Below are 19,541 nucleotides of genomic sequence, written 5' to 3' on the forward strand. Positions count from 1 at the left end.
GTCTGCTTGCTTCTGGATGCTGTCAGGCTGTATGTTCCTTTTCTGAGTAACATTTATTTGGTCAGCTTGCCTATAAAGATACTCTCAACGGACACTCTCATCTGCCTTTGCATCCTCAATAAGAAAGAGCTTTGACTAGAGGAAATCGTGAGTGAGTTAGAGAGAGCTGGTGCTCCTTGAGATCCAGGGCTAAAATGCACTAAGCTCCTGCAGGTGCAGCTCTGTCCAGTCCTGAGTGCATGGAGGAGCTCATTTTTATGTCCCCAGCAAGCGCATAATCATAGGCAAACAAACAGTCCTGCCAGAGAGGCATCCAACAGCTCCTCAAGACAGAACAACAATTCTTGGCTCCTGGATCAGTAAAATTATCTATTTTCAAAACAATCCTTTTTTAAAAAAAGAAACCAACAAAGGGGATAGTGTTGTTTATGTAACTTTTTTGTAAGGTTATAAAAAGTTTTTCTCTCTGGGTACAAAATGGGTACGGTACATGTTCCCAAGCCTAGAGAGTTTGTTTGAGAAGGAAAACTCTCTTGGGATTTCCCTTTGCTAATGATTTCAGACTCTCCCTTGTGGAAGAAAAAAAAATTATTTAAATATTCTGCTCTGAAATTCTTTGGAATGGCTGGGACCTGGATATGCCGGATCCCCCATCTTGCCTGGCAAGCTGGACAGACAGGAGTGATCCTTGTTGAAGGTGGGACGGGGTGTGGCAGAGTGCTTGCAGCAGCTCCTGGTCTCTCTGGATGCCCACCGTAACCTGGGTGGAACACACTTTTCTTTCAGATTTCCTTTTTCTTATGCTCCTTGGCCATCAGCTTCTACCAGTAGCCTAGCGGAAGCTCACCTGGAAAGAGGGCAGCAGTCAATATGGGTTGGAGGAGGGAGGGACTTCATAATAGACTTCGAGAAACCTTAAAAATGGAATTGAAAATGGGAAAATACACAAATAAGAGATTCAAAAACTTTATGAGCTCAGAAGTCTACTGTAGAGGGAAAAGCAGAGATGAAAGAGCACAAAGGGCATGCTGCCATCTTAAATAAGGAAGGCAGAATAAATTGCTGTGAAGGGCTCTTTGTAGAGGGAAGAATGTTGAAAAAGAGAGGCTGTTCAAATGAGGCTGACTTGAGGTCCAGGTGAAATGGAGTTGATCAGTCAGTGACTTCTCACCTAACACAAGGATCAGTGACCCAGCCTGGGGATGTGCAATGTGGGAGGCTGTGGGCTTCCGGTGGCTGCTGTCCCCACAATGCTGTGCCCTGGGACGTTCCCTCACTTCATGCCAGTTGCCTGGGTCAGTCAGTGGGGACAGAAATGACAAAGGCCATTATTTCCATTTCAGGCCAGCGGTATCCATTAGTTATATTCCATTTGTCTCTTTTGCAGGGAGTAGTTGTTGGCTTCATTAGTTATCGGTGAGAAGCATTTCATAACAAATGTCAGCTATATACCAAGTTGTCATCTTGGCTTCGGGCTTGGACTGGACCTGGTCTTGGGCCCCTTTGGGACCTGAGCGTGTTTTATTTCTTTGTGTTTCTTGGATAAGTGAGAGTTTCCAGATAGGTCTTAACTTTACTCATTTGTTCAGGGAGAATCTTCAGGGCACAGTGAAGAATAAGGATATTGGGCCAAAGGTCATCTGTTGGTTCAGAATTTCTGGAAAACAAAAATTTTTGTTACCACTTTTGATGATAAGTATGAGTGGAATTTAAAATGTTTTTTTAATTGTATTTTAAAAGTTTGTCCTTTTTGATTTTGGAGGATGGTTCTTATCTACCAATCATTTATTAATTTCATACTTACTAAGTGCTGTCATGGAGCAGAGTATATATAGGGCCTTGTTTGAGTTGCCCATAGATTTGGGTAAGGCTTCCATGAAGTAGGCTTTGATAAATGAGTAGGAGCTCCTCAGATGGAGGCGTGGGAGGAGGACATTTCAAGCATAGGACAGTCCATGAAAGTGAACAACCTGCAGGGGGCAGTAGCAGTTCCTGAGTGATTGCAGCCAGTCTGGTGGTGGGGTGAAAGGACGCTGAAGTTAGGAAGACAGAGTGGGGGCAGGCACTGGACATTAATGTAAAACTTTTAATCAGACTCATGATATAGGTAGAATGACCAGCTATATCTTTTTCACTCTTCTTGGCTGCGCAGCAAAGTATTATGCCAAAGAGACGGTGGGAAGCCTCTTTCCTGTGTTAGAGGAATTCCCCACCTCGTGATGCAGAGTTTGCCTCTCTGGAGAAGCTCAGAGTGTGTGTATTCTCTTTCCCAGTCTCCCTTGCAGTTGAGGAATGGGCATATGACCTGGCCCCGCTAATCAGATGTCTCCACTGCTGAACTTAAATAGTGCCACGAAGAAGCTGGAACCCCAAGAAAAATACAGTTTTGGAGATGGAGCCATAAATTTCTAGAGGCAGCAGAGGGCAAGGATCTGAGTGTCAGGACCAAGTGTCTGCTGTTTCAGGATGGTAATGAGAGCTGTAGTGTCTCTGCCCAGCACCAGCAATGATGTCTTTACCTAACTGTCACCCAAGCATGGTTTGGAACATTGCTTCTGGCTACATAGCCTCCAAACCTGGTTCTCCACCTTTCTAAAAGATCCTGTGAACCGTCCAGTCCAGTTTCTTTCTTTCCTTTCCTCTTCATTCTTTCCCCTTCTTCCCTTCCTTCTTTCTTTCCTTCCTTGTCATGTTCGTTGCGGTATAACTTACTGACAGTAAGATATACGCTTTTATTTATTTATTTATTTATTCATTTGCTTTTTTAAGGGCTGCACGTGCAGCATATAGAAGTTCCCACGCTAGGGGCTGCATTGGAGCTGCAGCTGCTGGCCTACACCACAGCCACAGCAATGCAGGATCCAAGCCACATCTGCAACCCTACGCTACAGTTCACTGCAACACCAGATCCTTAACCCACTGAGTGAGGCCAACGATTGAAACCTCATCCTCATGGATACTAAGTTGGGTTTGGTACTGCTGGGCCACAATGGGAACTCCCTAAGATAGACTCTTTTAAAATTTATAATGTAATGAGTTTTGCCAAGTGTATTCAGATGTGTAACCAATATCATAAGAAACAGACTAGTCCAATACCCCAGAAAGTTCCTTTATGCCTCTTTGTAGTCAGTCCACTCTCCTTGTTCCCAGCCCCTCATCTGATCTCATTTTTTGTCCTTGGAGTTTTGCCTTTTCCAAGTCATATAAATGGATCATACAATATGATGTTTTTGTGTCTGACTTTTTTTTTTTTTAACTTAGTGTAATGCTTTTGAGATTCATTTACGTTGTTGTGTGTAAAAATTCATTCCTTTTTCTTTTTTGTCATTTTAGGGCCACACCTCTGACATATGGAAGTTCCCAGGCTAGGGGTTGAATTGAAGCTGCAGCTGCCAGCCTGAACCACAGCCACAGTAATGTGGGATCCAAGCTACATCTTTGACTTACACCACAGCTCAGGGCAACGCTGGATCCTTAACCCACTGAGTGAGGCCAGGGATGCTGGTCAGATTCTTAACCCACTGAGCCACAATGGGAACTCCCTTTTTATTGTTGAATGATATTTGGTTATATCAAAGTTTGTTTATCCAGTTACCAGTTTATAGATATTTGGTTTCATTCCAGTTTCTGCATGAGTCCTTGTGTAGATATACATATGTTTTTATTTTTCTTAGATAATTACCTAGGAATAACACTGGGTCGGAGTTCCTGTCGTGGCTCAGTGGTTAACAAATCTGATTAGGAACCATGAGGTTGCGGGTTCAATCCCTAGCCTTGCTCAGTGGGTTAAGGATCCAACATTGCCGTGAGCTGTGGTGTAGGTTGCAGACGAGGCTCAGATTCCACGTTGCTGTGGCTCTTGCATAGGCCAGCGGCTACAGCTCTGATTCGACCCCTAGCCTGGGAACCTCCATATGCCACGGGAGTGGCCCAAGAAATGGCAAAAAGACAAAAAAAAAAAAATTGTTCATTTACAATGTTCTGTCAATTTCAGCTGTACAGCAAAGTGGCCCAGTTATACATATATATATTACATTCTTTTTCTCACATTATCCTCTAATTGTACCATCACAAGTGATTGCATGTAGTTCCCTGTGCTTTACAGTAGGACCCCATTGCTTATCCACTCCAAATGCAATAGTTTGCATCTACTAACCCCAAACTCCCTGTCCGTTCCACTCTCTCCTCTTCCCCCTCCCCCTTGGCGACCACGCATCTGTTCTCCAAGTCCATGAGTTTGTTCCTTTTCTGTAGATAGGTTCTTTTGTGCCATACATTAGATTCCAGATATAAGTGATATCACATGGTATTTGTCTTTTGACTCTTTCTGGCTTACTTCACTTAGTATGAGAGTCTCTAGTTCCATCCATGTTGCTGCAAATTGCATTATTTTGTTCTTTCTATGGCTAAGTAGTATTCCATTGTGTATATTTACCACATCTTCTTAATCCATTCATCTGTCCAGGGACATTTAGGTTGTTTCCATGTCTTGGCTATTGTTAATATTGCTGCAGTGAACATAGGGATGCACTTATCTTTTTGAATTAAAGTTTTTTGTCTGGATAGAATCTCAGGAGTGGGATTTCTGGGTTATATAGTAGTTCTATATTTAGTTTTCTGAGGTACCTCCAGACTGTTTTACATAGTGGTTGTGCCAATTTACATTCCCACTAACAGAGAAGGAAGATTCCCTATCTCCACATTCTCTCTGGCATTTGTTATTTGTAGACTTATTAATGATGGCCATTCTGACTGGTGTGAGGTGGTATCTTATTGTAGTTTTGATTTGCATTTCTCTAATAATTAGTGATGCTGAGTATCTTTTCATGTGCCTGTCGGTCATTTGTATGTCTTCTTTGGAGAAATGTCTATTCAGGTCTTCTGCCCATTTTTTGATAGAGTTGTTTGTTTTTTGCTGTTGAGTTGTGTGAATAGTTAATATATTTTGGAGATTAAGTCCTTATCAGTTTCATTGTTTGAAACTATTTTCTTCCACTCTGTAGGTTGTCTTTTTTTTTTTTATGGTTTCCTTTGATGTGCAAAAACTTGTCAGTTTGATTAGGTCCCATTGGTTTATTTTTGTTTTTATTTCTGTTGCCTTGGGAGACTGACCTAAGAAAATATTTGTAAGGTTGGTGTCAGAGTATGTTTTGCCTATGTTCTCCTCCTGGAGTCTTATGGTGTTTTGTCTTATGTTGAAGTCTCTAAGCCATTTTGAGTTTATTTTTGTGCATGGTGTGATGGTGTGTTCATTTCATTGATTTACATGGAGCTATCCATTTTTGTCAGCACCACTTGCTGAAGAGACTGTCTTTTTCCCATTTTTTTTGTTCATGGCTCCTTTGTTGAAGATTAATTGACCACACGTGTCTGGGTTTATTTCTGGGTTCTCTGTTCTGTTCCATGGGTCTGTATGTCTGTTTTGGTACCGGTACCACACTGTCTTGACTACTGTGGCTTTGTAATATTGCCTGAGGTCTGGGCAAGTTATGCCTCCTGCTGGGTTTTTGTTCCTCAGGATTGCTTTGGCAGATCTGGGTCTTTTGTGGTTCCATATACATTTTTGGATTGTTTGTTCTAGATTTTTGACAAATGTGATGGGTAACTTGATAGGGATTGCACTGAATATGTAGATTGCTTTGGGTAGTATGGCTATTTTAATGACATTAATTCTTCTAATCTGGGAGCATTAGAATATCTTTTCATTTCTTTGAATCCTATTTAATTTCCTTGATTAATGTTTGAAAGTTCTCAGCACATAAGTCTTTCACCTTCTTGGTCAGGTTTATTTCTAGGTATTTAATTTTTGGGGGTGTATGTTAAACTTAAAAGACACTCCCAAATTGTTTTCCAAAGTGGTTATATCATTTTTCATTCTTATAAGCAAAGTATGAAAGGTCAGTTTGCTCTGTATCCTCCACAGCACTTGTTGTTGTCAGTTATATTAATTTTAATTATTTGGTAGGTATGTAGTGGTATCTTATAATAGTCTTAATTGTTTACATTTTATAACATGCTTGTGAAAGATATGGGTTTTAAATTCCAGTGTGGTTCATGGCTAGTATACATAGTTGATTTTTGTATATTGACTTTGTGTCGTGACCCTGCTACACTCTCCTATCAATTCTTAAATCTCTCTAATAATTTCTTTAAGATTATGCAGATGATCTTGTCCACTGTGAATAAAGGCAGTTATATTTGTTCCTTAGTAATATGTCTGGTTTGTATTTCCTTACCTTATTGTTGTTCCCAAGACCTCTTCTTGAAGTTCATTGAATGGAATCAGTGAGAGCAGACTTGATTTTTGTTATTCTTGTTTAATGTTTAATTTATCAATGTCTTATAGCTAATAAAATTTGAAATTAATCTTTTGAGTATTTAAACATTATTTACAAACTTAAGAAATATCCTTAAATTTTTAAACTGCAATTAAAATTTTAGTATGGCTGATTCTTAGGAATATTTCAGATATCTTAAGGAGCAGACAAAACATACAAATGATGGTTTACATATGATGTCACTTATATGTGGAATCTAAAATATGGCACAGATAAACCTCTCTACAGAACAGAAACAGACTCACAGACAAGGACAGCAGACTTGTGGTTGCCAAGGGAAAGGGAGAGGGAGAGACTGGGAGTTTGGGGTTAATAGAGAAAACTATTACATATAGAAGGGAAAAGCAACGAGGTCCTGTTATATAGCATAGGAAACTATATCCAATCACTTGTGATAGAACATGATGAAAGATAATAAGAAAAAAAAGAGTATATGTGTATATTCTTCATATATACATATATGTATATATATGACTGGGTCACTTTGCTGTCAGTAGAAATTGACAGAACACTGTGAATCAACTATAATAAAAAATTGATGATTTATTATGAAGCTAATGAAGTTTTAAGTTTCAGGGCTCCTCACTTCACAACTTCTTATAAGGCCCCTTGCTTTGTCTAGATACATATTTACTCTTATACTTTACTTTGTGTGTCCTGTTTAAGAAAAAGAAGGCAAATGGTAAAAACCTAAGGCTCCACAAAATCTAGAGATTCCGGCCCTCTGCTTCCTTGAATCATTGCTTTATTTATTTAGTTATCTTCCTAGGCAGTCTGTAATATTATTTTTATTCTTTTCTGGGCTTTCAAAAATCTGATCAGACTAAAAAAAAATGTCACTTTAGTCCAATTACGGTTATTGCATCAGGGTGTTCAATTAATTTATTCTTGAGAGTTCCCTGGTGGCTCAGTGGGTTAAGGATCCAGTGTTGTCATTGCTCAGTCCTGGGCCTAGGAACTTCCATATGCCATAGGTGTGACCAAAAAAAAAAAAATTGATTCTTGGTCAGGACTCCAAACTTGTGCGGTCCAAGGGGATTTTCACTGGGCCACTGATCATCAGTTAAGCTTCCTTTTTGTTATATCTGTAAGATTTTTAAGTCATATCTTTCTCACAGGTCTTAATTTTTTGCAATCTGATGTCTTTCTTCAAAACCATGGGTTTTCAGCCTCAATTGGACAGCATTATGTAACCTATATTTGTTTGATACATTGACAGAGACTTTCGCAATTTTGAAAATTAATGTATTGCTATACTGATAGATTATTTTGCTACATTTATTGGGCCATCTGAAGGCTTTACTTCCCAAAAGAGGAGGAATTAAGTGTGTGGAGTTAGCAGGACTCTAGGAGAGTTGGCTAATTTGTTCTTGGAAGGTACTGTGACTTCTACTTGGTTATATTGTATGTGAGCAGCACTGTCCTTGTTCTGCCCACAGTTCCTATTGTTGGGACTGTTTGACTTCTCATAGGACTATGAGTTGCTTTCCTTACCTAGGTGGAAACATATACTTTTTAAATAGATGTCTACTTAATAAAAGAAGCAAAGTGTCCATGTATGTTAACATTATTCACCAAAATTAAGAAGTTAAACATACCCTATTATAGTCATCGTGTGTGTGCGCGTGTGTTTCACCTACCTTTTTGCACTCTTTTTCTATTTAGAACTTTTTGGATTGTCATCATCAATTCATGGTCTTTCACAGATTCCACTTGTCCAGTAAAAATAACAGTAGTAATCATAAAATAATTATCATGTTATTATTTATGCTGCAGGGAGAGTTTGGTTGGTTTGTTCTATTAGCACAGCTGATGTTCTTTAAAGCCTTATGGCTTTCTGACAACAGGAGAATGTTCCAACTCCATCTACCTTGATTTTTTCCTCCAAGATGTGGACTTGGTACCTTTGCTTTGAATCAAGAATGGTAACATGAGACCTATAAGAGTTGCTTATGGGGAGCAGACTTAACTATATGTGTGTGTGTGTGTGTGTGTGTGTGTGTGTGTGTGTATACAGTTCTATACGTGTGTGTGTATATGTATATAAACACATGTATTTATTTATTGAAGTATTGGTGATTTACAAGTCAGTTTCAGCTGTAGAGCAGAGTGATTCAGTTGTACCTATATATGTATACAATTATACATGTATATAAATGTATATGTATATATTCCTTTTCAGATTCTTTTACATTATAGGTTATTGCAAGATATTGAATATAGTTCCCTGTGCTATACGGTAGGTTCTTGCTGTCTATTTTATGGAGTAGACTTCATTTTAAAGGGAAAACATTTGGTTTTTCACCATTAAGTATGATGTTAACTATCGATTTTCTTACATTTTCTTTACCAGTTCAGACACTTCAGTTATACCAGTTTGCTGATAGCTTTTATCATGAATGCATGTTGGATGTTAGGTGTTTTTTCTGCATTTATTGAGATCATCATGGTATTTTTCTCTGTTAATATGGTGAATTAAAATGATTACTTTTTCAAATGTTGAACTAACTTTACATTGACCGACCCTACTTGGCCATGTTTTATCCTTTCTTTTTTGTACTGGATTCAATTGGCTAATATTTTGTGAAGAATTTTTCATATTTAGTTTTCTTATAATGTCTTCATTTTTGGTATCAAGGTAATGCTGGCCTCATAGAATGAATTAGGAAGAGACTATATCATTGGTACGATTCATCAATGACCTCATCTGGGCACAAAGTTTTCTTTGTGGAAGTTTTACAACTAGAGCAACAATCTCTTTAGTAAGTGTAGAGTTATTCATGTTTTCTTTTTACTTGAAGTGATCTTTCAAATAAATTATATAAATCAATCCATTTTATCTGCTGTCAAATTTATTTGCCTTAAGTCTTTTCTAGTTTTTCCTTATTATCTTTTCAATAACTCTAAGATCTGTAGTGATATTTCTTCTTTCATTCTGATTTACTTAATATTGATAATTTGTATCTTCCTTCTTTTAAAAAATTTTTTATTAAAGTATAGTTGATTTACAGTGTTGTACCAGTTTTTGCTATACAGCAAAGTGACCCAGTTAAACATATATAAAAATTCTTTTTCTCATATTATCTTCCATCATGTTCTCTCCTGAGACTGGATATAGTTCCTTGTGCCATACAGTAGGATCTCATTACGTCTTCCTTCTTTTTTCTCGATTAGTCTGGCTAAAGGTTTATACATTTTATTGCATTTATTTATACATTGAATTTTACAAAGAACTAGCTTTTAGTTTCATAAATTTTATTTATTAATTTTCTTTTTTATTTCTTTTGTTTCTGCTTTTTATCATTTGCTTCCTTCTCATTTTGATATAAACTACTCTTCTGGAGTTCCCATTGTGGCTCAATGGGTCAAGAACCCGACATCTCTGTGAGGATGTAGGTTCAATCCCTGGTCTCACGCAGTGGGTTAAGGATACAGGGTTGCTGTAAGCTGCATCATAGGTCACAGATGTGGCTCAGATCTGGTGTTGCTGTATCTGTGATGTAGCCTCAGCTGCAGCTCCTATATGACCCCTAGCCTGGGAACTTCCATATACCACAGCTGTAGCTCTAAGAAGAAAAACAAAACAAAACTACTTCTTTTTCTAGCTTTTAAATATAGAAACTTAGATTATTGATTTAAGACTTTTTTTTTTTCAGATGTAAGCATTTAATGCTATAAATTCTCCTCCAGATACTGTTCTAACTGCATTCAACAAATTCTGGTACATTGTTTTCATTTTTATTCCATTCAAAATATTTACTGATTTCTCTTGTGATTTCTTCTTTGGCTCAAAGATTATCTAGGATTAGGTTGTTTAGTTTCTAAATCTTCAGGGATCTTTCTATTATTGATTTCTCATTTAATTCCAATATGTTTAGAGGACATATTTTTCTTGATTTCAATACTTTTAAATTTGTTGAAAGTTGTTTCATGGCCCAAAATATGGTTCATCCTGATGAACATTCCTTGTTCACTTGAAAAATGTTTATTCTGCTGCTTCTAGGTGGAACATTCTATTAATATTAATTAGGTCAAGTTAGTTGATGCTCCTGTACAAGTCTTTATCATTGCTGATGTTCTTTTTGTACTTCTATCAAATACTAAGAGAAAAGTACATTGAACTCTTTGTATATAGTTAAGTATTTGTATATTTTTCTGTTTAGTTCTATCATTTGTCCCTTACGTATTTTTAAATCTTTGTTATTGGGTGCAAAAACTTTAGGATTGTTATACCTTCTTGATTGACCCCCTTATATATATAAGTAATGGTTCTCTTTATATTTGGAAAGCATTTTTGGTAAAGTCTACATTTTTCCTTTTCTTTTTTCGCTATTCCCATGCATGCAGAAATTCCTGGGCCAGGGATCAAACCCATGCCACAGTGGCGACCCAAGCCACTGCAGTGACAATGCTGGACCCTCAAACTGCTGCACCACAAGAGAACTCCTGTAAAGTCTACTTTGTTGGACAGTAACATAGTCTCTCTACCTCCCTTTTGAGTAGTGTCCACATATTATAGTATATCTTTTCCCATTCTTTTACAGTTAATATAGCTATTAAAAGTATGTCTTTTATTTAAAGTGGCATTCTTTTTTGAAGGCTTTTTCTTTCAATTTAACAATCTCTGCCTTTTTTTTTCAATCTCTGCCTTTTAATCATAGTAGACCATGTACATTTTATGTAATCATTGATGTGTTTGGATTTACCTTTATCATCTTGCTAGTTATTTTCCACTTGTCCCATCTATTCTTTGTTTTTATTCTCTTTTCCTGTACTTATTTATTTATTTATTTAAATTTATGGTACTTGTAATAATTCCATTTGTTTCTATTATTTGCTTATTAGCTACCTGTATTTTTTAAAACATTTGCTTTTGGGATCACAATGTACATCTTTAACTTTTCACATTTAACCTTCAAGTAATATTTTATAACAGTATGCTTTCATTTCTTCTCTTCCATCCTTTGTACTGTTCTTCTACTTTTTTGCTTCTACATATGTTATTTCCCCTCCACCCGGAAGCCATCTAGTTTTATTTATTATTATTATTATTATTTGCTTTTTTTAGGGCCACACCTGCAGCCTATGGAGGTTCCTAGGCTAGGAGTTGAATTGGAGCTACAGCTGCCGGCCTATGTCACAGCCACAGCAATGCCAGATCCAAGCCGCGTCTGAGACCTACATCACAGCTCACGGCAACACCAGATCCTTAGCCCACTGAGCGAGGCCAGGGATTGAACCTGCAACCTCATGGTTCGTAGTTGGATTCGTTTCTGCTGTGCCACGATGGAACTCCTATTAATTTATTTTTAATTTTTATTTTTTATTGTGGTATAGTTGATTTACAATGTTGTCTTAGATTCAGATGTACAGCAAAATGATTCAATTATACATATACATATATCCATTCTTGTTCAGATTCTTTTCCCATATAGGTTATTACAGAATACTTAGTAGAGTTCCCTGGGCTATATAATAGGTCCTTGTTGATTATCTATTTTATGTATAGTAGTGTGTATATGTTAATCCTAAACTCCTAATTTATATGTTGCCCCCACATTTGGTAACCATAAATTTGTTTTCGAGGTCGGTGAGTCTGTTTCTATTTAGTAAATTAGTTCATTTGTGTCTTTTTCTTAGATTACACATATAAGTGATATCATATGATGTTTGTCTTTCTCTGTGCGACTCACTTCACTTGGTGCGATAATCTCTAGGTCCATCCATGTTGCTGCAAGTGGCATTATTTCATTCTTTTTTTCTGGCTGAGTGATATTCCCGTGTGTGTGTGTGTGTGTGTGTGTGTGTGTATCTTATTTTCTTTATCCGTTCCTCTGAGAATGGACATTTAGGTTTCTTCCATTGTAAATAGTGCTGCAGTGAATATTGGGGTACATGTATCTTTTTGAATTATGGTTTTTCTAGATATATGCCCAGGAGTGTGGTTGCTGGATCATATGGTAGTTCCCTTTTTAGTTTTTTAAGGAACCACCATACTGTCCTCCATAGTGTTTGTACCAATTTATCTTCACACCACCCTTGTAGGAGGATTCCCTTTTATCCACACCCTCTCCAGCATTTATTGTTTATAGTTTTTTTTTTTTGATAATGGCCATTCTGACCAGTGTTAACTGACATCTCTTTGTAGTTTTGATTTGAAGTTCTCTAATAATTAGTGATGTTGAGCATCCTTTAATGTGCTTATTGGCCAACCGTCTGTCTTCTTTGGAGAAATGTCTTCTGCCCATATTTTGATTTTCTTTTTATATTGAGCTACATGAGATGTTTGTATATTTGGAGATGGATATCTTGTTACTTGCAAAGATTTTCTCACATTCTGTAGGTTGTCTTTTCATTTTGTTTATGGCTTCCTTTGCTATGCAATAACTTTTAAGTTTAATTAGGTTCCATTTATTTATTTTTTGTTTTATTTTCATTACTCTAGAAGATGGATCTGCAAGATATTGCTGCAATTTTTGTCAAAGAGTGTTCTGTCTGTGTTGTTCTCTAAGAGTTTTATAGTGTCTAGTCTTACATTTAGGTCTTTAATACATTTTTAGTTTATTTTTGTGCATGGTGTTAGAGAATGTTGTAATTTCATTCTTTTACATGTAGCTGTCCAATTTTCCCAGCACCATTTATTGAAGAGTTTCAATATATATAGTATATAATTTTATTTATTGAATTTATTTATATAGAATAAATTTATTTATATGTAGTATATATAGTATATATAGTTTATTTATATATAGGATATATATTTATTGAATTTATTTATTATTATTTATTTATTTATCTTCATTTTTTGAAGAATTTCAATATATAGTATCTGGTCTTATATTTAGGTCTTTAATGCATTTTTAGTTTATTTTTGTGCATGGTGTTAGAGAATGTTGTAATTTCATTCTTTTACATGTAGTTGTCCAATTTTCCCAACTCCATTTATTGAAGAAGAACAAACAAAACCTAAAGTCAGCAGAAGGAAGGAAATCATAAAGATCAGAGAGGAAATCAATACAATAGAGATTCAAAAATAAATAGGAAAAAAATCAAAAATCAGTAAAATAGAGATTCAAAAATAAGTAGGAAAAAATCAAAAATCAAATAGAAATAAAACCAAGATCTGGCTCTTTGAAAAGGTAAACAAAATTGACAAACCTCTGACCAGACTCACTAAGAAGAAGAGAGAAAAAAACCCAAAAAAACAAAATAAGAAATGAAAAAGGATAAATCACAATGGATACTGCATAAATACAAAAAACCATAAGAGAACACTATGAACAATTATATGCCAACAAATATGACAACTTAGAAGAAATGGACAACTTTCTAGAGACTTACAGCCCGCCAAAACTGAATTGAGAAGAAATAAATCAGAGTTTCCATTGTGGGCAGTGGAAACGAATCTGAGTAGGAACCATGAAATTGTGGGTTCGATCCCTGGCCTTGCTCAGTGGGTTAAGGATCTGGTGTTGCCGTGAGCTGTGGTGTAGGTCACAGATGCAGCTTGGATCTGGCATTGCTGTGGCTCTGGTGTAGGCTGGAGGCTACAGGTCTGATTTGAACCCTCACCTGGGAACTTCCATATGCTGTGGGTGCAGCCCTAAAAAAAAGAAAAAAAATAAATAAAAAGAAGAAATAGATCATCTGAACAGACCAATCACTAGAAATAAAATTGAATACATAATAAAAACACTCCCTACAAACAAAAGTCTTAGGACCCAATGGCTTCACAGGCAAATTCTACCAAACATACAAAGAGGAACTTGTACCTATCCTTCTTAAACTTTTCCAAAAGGTTGAAGAAGAAGGAGTACTCCCAAAGACATTCTATGAAGCCACCATCACCCTAATACCAAAACCAGACAAAAATACTACCAAAAAAGAAAATTATAGGTCAATATATTTGATGAATATAGATGCAGAAATGCTCAACAAAATTTACCCAACCAAATCCAACAACATAAAGAAAAGATCATACACTATGACCAATAAGATTCATCCCAGGTTCACAGGGATGGTTCAACATATGCAAATCAATCAACATCATACACCACATTAACAAAAACAAAGTCAAAATACACATGATCATCTCAATAGATGCAGAAAAAGCAGTTGACAAAGTCCAACATCTATTCAGGATCAAAACTCTTAGCATACCTTAACATACCTTAACATAATAAAAGCCATTTATGACAAACCCCTAGCAAATATAATACTTAATGGAGAAAAGCTGAAACCCTTCCCACTAAAATCTGGAACAAGACATGTATGCCCAGTCTCACCACTTTTTATTCAACAGAGTATTGGAATTCCCAACCACAGCAATCAGGCAAACAAAAGAAATAAAATGTATCCAAATTGGAAGAGTAGAGGTAAAATTGTCTGCAGATGACATGATACTATATATAGAAAACCCTAAGGACTCCACACAAATGCTACTCGAACTGATCAACAAATTCAGCAAAGTAGCAGGATACAAGAGACTGTCTTTTCTCCATATGTATTCTTGCCTTCTTTGTCATAGATTAATTGACCATACCTGCATAGGTTTATTTCTAGGCTCTCTGTCTTTTTCCATTGATCTGTAAGTCTGTTTTTGTGCCAGTGCCAAAGGTACAGATGACTGTAGCTTTGTAGTATAGTCTGAAGTCAGGAAGCCTGATTCTTCCAGCTCCATTTTTCTTTCTCAGGACTGCTTTGGCTATTTGGGGTATTTTTTTGTTGTTGTTTTCATATAAATTTAAAAATACTTTGTTCTAGATTTATAAAAAAAATGCCATTGGTATATTGATTGCATTGAATCAATAGATTCCCTTTGATAGTATAGTTATTTTGACAATATCGATTCTTCCAGTCCAAGCATGTGGTATATCTTTCCATATGTTTGTGTTATCTTTGACTTCTTTCATTAGCATCTTGTTTTTTGGAGTCCAGATCTTCTATTCCCTTAGGTATGTTTATTCCTAGGTGTTTTATTCTTTTTAATGCAATGGTAAATGAGATTGTTTCCTTAATTTCTCTTTCTCATCTTTTATTGTTAATGTATAGAATTGAAACAGACTTCTCTGTATTAACTTGGCATCCTGAAACTTTACTGAATTCATCACTCAGCTCTAATAGTTTTCTGTTAGTATTTTTAGGATTTTCTATATATAGTATCCTGTTATCTGTAAATAGTGACAGGTTTACTTCTTTCCAATTTGGGTTCCTCTTATTTTTTTTCTTCTATGATGAATGTTGCTATGTTGAATAAAACTATGTCAAATAAAAGTGGTGAGAGTGGGTGTCTTTGTCTTGTTCCTAATTTTAAAAGAAATTCCTTCAATTTTTCTCAGTTGAGTATGATATTAGCTGTGGGTTTGTCTTATAGCAGTTATTATGTTGAGGTAGACTCCCTCTATGCCCACTTTCCAGAAAGATTTTTTCATAAATTGGTGTTGAATTTTGTCCAAAGCTTTTTCTACATCTATTGAGATGCTCATATGGATTTTATTCCTCAGTTTGTTAATGTGGTGTATCACACTGACTGATTTGTTGATACTGAAAAATGCTTGCATCCCTGGGATAACTCCCATGGTATAGAATCTTTTGAATGTAATGCTGGATTCAGTTGTTAGTATTTTGTTGAGAATTTTTGTGTCTGTGTTCATCTGTGATATTGGCCTATTTTGTGTGTGTGTGGTATATTTATCTGGTTTTGGTATCAGGGTGATGGTAGTCTTACAGAATGAGATTGGAAGGGTTCCTTCCTCTGCAATTTTTTGGGAATAATTTCAGAAGGGTAGGTGTTAACAGTTCTCTAAATATTTGATAGAATTCACCTGCAAAACAATCTGGTATTACTTTTGTCCGTTGAGAGTTTGTAAATCAAAGTTTCAATTTCGGTACTTGTGATTGGTCTGTTCACATTTTCTATTTCTTCCTAGTTCAGTCTTGGGAGGTCATACCTTTCTAAGAATTTGTCCATTTCTTCTATGTTGTATATATTTTTCACACAAAGTTGTTTATAGTAGTCTCTTATGATCCTTTGTATTTCTGTGGTGTCAGTTGAAATTTATCCTTTTTCATTTATAATTTTATTGATTTGGGCCCTCTCCCTTTTTTTCTTAATGAGTCTGGCTCAGGGCTTATCAATTTTGTTTCTTTTCAAAGAATCTCCTTTTAATTTTATTGATCTTTTTTATTTTTCTCCTCATTTCTATTTTTTTTATTACTGCTCTGATCTTTATAATTTCTTTCCTTTGAATAACTTTTTTTTTTTTTGGCCTCTCTGTGGCATATGGAGTTCCCAGGCCAGGGATCAGATCAAAGCCACAGTTTTGACCTATGCTTCAGCTGTAGCAATGCTGGATCCTTTAACCCACTGTGCTGGGATCAAACATGTATCCTGGCACTGCAGAGATGCTGCTGACCTCATTGCACCACAGTGGGAACTCCTAACTTTGGTTTTTGTCCTTCTTTCTCTAGTTGTTTAGGTGTAAGGTTAAATTGTTTATTTGAGATTTTTTTTCTTGTTTTTTAAGGTAAGATTGTATTGCAATAAAAATTTCCTTTTAGAACCACTTTTGCTGTATCCTGTAGATTTTTGAGTTGCCATATTTTTGTTTTTATTTGAGTAAGTATTTTTTATTTCCTCTTTTATTTCCTCATTAATCCATTGGTGGTTTAGCATATTGTTTAGCCTCCACTTGTTTGTATTTTTTATATTTTTTTCTTTGAGTTGATTTCTAATCTTTAGACTTGTGGTTGGAAAAATGCTTGATATAATTTCAATTTTCTTAAATATACTGAGGCTTGCTTTGTTGCTCAACATGTGATCTATCCTGGGGAATGTTCCAATGCACTTGACAATAACATTTTCTACTGTACTTGACAATAATATATTTTCTGCTGTTTTAAGGTGTAAAGTTCTGTAGATATCAATTAAGTCTGTATGGTCTATGGTATCATTTAGAGCCTTTGTTTCCTTATTGATTTTCTGTCTGGATGATCTGCCCATTGTTGTAAATGATGCATTAAAATCCCCAGCTATTAATACGTTACTATTGATTTCTCTTTTTATGGCCCCATTATCATTTGCCTTATATATTGAGGTATTCCTATTTTGGTGCATATATATTTACAGTTGTTATATCTTTTTCTTGGATCAATCCCTTGATCATTATGTAGTGTCATCCTTTGTCTCTTGCAACAGTGTTAATTTAAAGTCTATTTTGCCTGAATATTGCTAATCCGGCTTTCTTTTGATTTCCATTTGCACATTATACCTAGATCTGAAGTGTAGACAATGTATACACATCTTGTTTGTATCCATTCAGTCAGTCTGTGTTTTTTGGTTGGAGCATTCAATCCACTTATATTTAAGATGATGATCAGTATGTATGTTCTTATTACCATTTTGTTAATTATTTTGAGTTTGTTTTTTTAGGTGGTTTTTCCTCCTTTCCTTTAATGCTCTCTTCTCTTGTGATTTGATGACAATATTTAGTGTCGTGTTTGAATTGCTTTTTCTTTTGTGTCTGTATCTATTGGAGATTTTTGGTTTGTTGTTACCATGAGGTTTTGATATATATATAATGGTTTAAAATTGCTGATCTCTTAATTTCAAAAGCATTTCCAATATCCTACATTTTTGCTCTCCTCTTCTCACAATCACTAGTTTTGATACCACATTTATGTGTGGATTATTTCCAACCTTTCCTGTATGTTTGCCTTAACTGGTGAGCTTTCCCATTCATAATTTTCTTGTTTCTAGTTGTGGCCTTTTCTTTTCTACCTAGAGGAGTTCCTTTAGCATTTGTCATAAAGCTGGTTTGGTGATGCTGAATCCTCTTAGCTTATGCTTGTCTGTAAAGCTTTTGATTTCAGTGTCAAATGTGAAGGAGAGCCTTGCTGGGTAGAGTATTCTTGGTTGTAGGTTTTTCTCTTTCATAACTTTAAATATATCAGGCCCTTCTGGCCTTCAGAATTTCTGCTGAAGTCAGCTGATGACATTATGGGGTTATTCCCTTGTAATTTGCTTCTCTTCTCTTGTTGCTTTTTAATATTTTTCTCTTTGTCTCTAATTTCTGTCAATTTGATTAATTTGAATATGTTTGTGTTCCTCCTTGTGTTTATCCTGTATGGGATTCTCTCTGCTTCTTGGAGTTGGATAAGTATTTCCTTTCCCATTAAGGAAGTTTTTGGTTATAATCTCATCAAATATTTTCTCAGGTCCTCTATCTTCTCCTTCTGGGACCCCTATAATGTGAATATTTGTGTGTTTATTGTTGTTCCAGAAGTCTCTTAAACTGTTCTCATTTATTTTCATTCTTTTTTCTTTAGTCTGTTCTGCAGAAGTGATTTCCACCACTCAGTAATCTGGCTCACTTATCCTTGTTCTGCCTCATTTATTCTGCTATTGATTACTCCTAGTGTATTTTTCATTTCAGTTACTGTGTTCTTCAACTCTTATTTGTCCTTTAAATCTTCTAGCTTTTGTTAAACATTTCTTGTATCATCTCAGTCTGTGCCTCCTTTCTTTTTCTGAGATCTTATATCATCCTTACTATCATTAATCTGAATTCTTTTGAGGGTAGATTGCCTATCTCTACTTCACTTAGTTGTTCTTCTGGAGTTTTATCTTGTTCCTTTGTCTCCGACATATTTCTTTGCTGTTTCTCTGTTTGCAGTCTCTGTTATGTAGGCTGCAGAAGTGTAGTTACCCTTGATTCTAGTATCTTCCCCATGGTGCATGAGGATAATCTAGAAGCTTGTGCAAGTGTCCTGGTGGCAAGGACTCATGCCTGGCCACTGGTGGGTGGAGCTGGCTCTTATCCCTCTGATAGATAGGGTCACATCAAAGGTGTGTTTAGAGGCATTTGTGGGCTTAGGACAACTTTAGGCAGCCTGTATGCTGATGGGTGGGGCTATTTTCTCACCCTGTTGTTTGTTTTGGCCAGAGACATCCCAGCACTGGAGCCTATAAGGTGTTAGGTGGGGCCAGATCTTGGTGTCAAAATGGCAACCTCCAGGAGAGCTCATGCTAAGATCTTTCTCCCTTATTATGTAATGTTATTATTTCTCTGGCTGCTATCTAGCTTTTTTATTTAACATTGGTTTCTAGCAGTTTGACTCTGATGTGTCTAGATATGTATGTGTGCTTGCATGTGTGTTTTAAATTTATTCTGTTTGGAGTTCTTTGAGCTCCTTGGTTCTGTG

The 19,541-nt window shown here is 36.0% G+C and overlaps 1 protein-coding gene across 3 annotated transcripts in view; it reads right to left on the reverse strand.

Annotated features, from left to right (window-relative positions):
* Nucleotides 1-411: 411 nt before the first annotated feature.
* The window catches only part of SCFD1 (sec1 family domain containing 1), a 157,636-nt gene continuing 138,506 nt past the window's right edge, over nucleotides 412-19,541 (reverse strand). For 2 of the 3 annotated variants that reach the window (XM_021099902.2, XM_084969025.1), the window contains exon 26: nucleotides 951-1,657. In XM_021099902.2, coding sequence (XP_020955561.2) covers nucleotides 1,649-1,657 — 9 coding nt within the window. In that variant the 3' untranslated portion in view covers nucleotides 951-1,648. Of the gene's footprint in view, nucleotides 848-950; nucleotides 1,658-19,541 lie in introns of those variants that run through there. The other variant, XM_084969023.1, reaches the window with a different exon arrangement.

Source organism: Sus scrofa, chromosome 7 (genome assembly GCF_054392235.1).
Source record: "Sus scrofa isolate SSC_HxYL_T2T_F1_AM1 chromosome 7, Sscrofa_HxYL_maternal_Yorkshire_Landrace_v2.0, whole genome shotgun sequence".
In the NCBI taxonomy this organism is placed as follows: Eukaryota; Metazoa; Chordata; class Mammalia; order Artiodactyla; family Suidae; genus Sus; species Sus scrofa.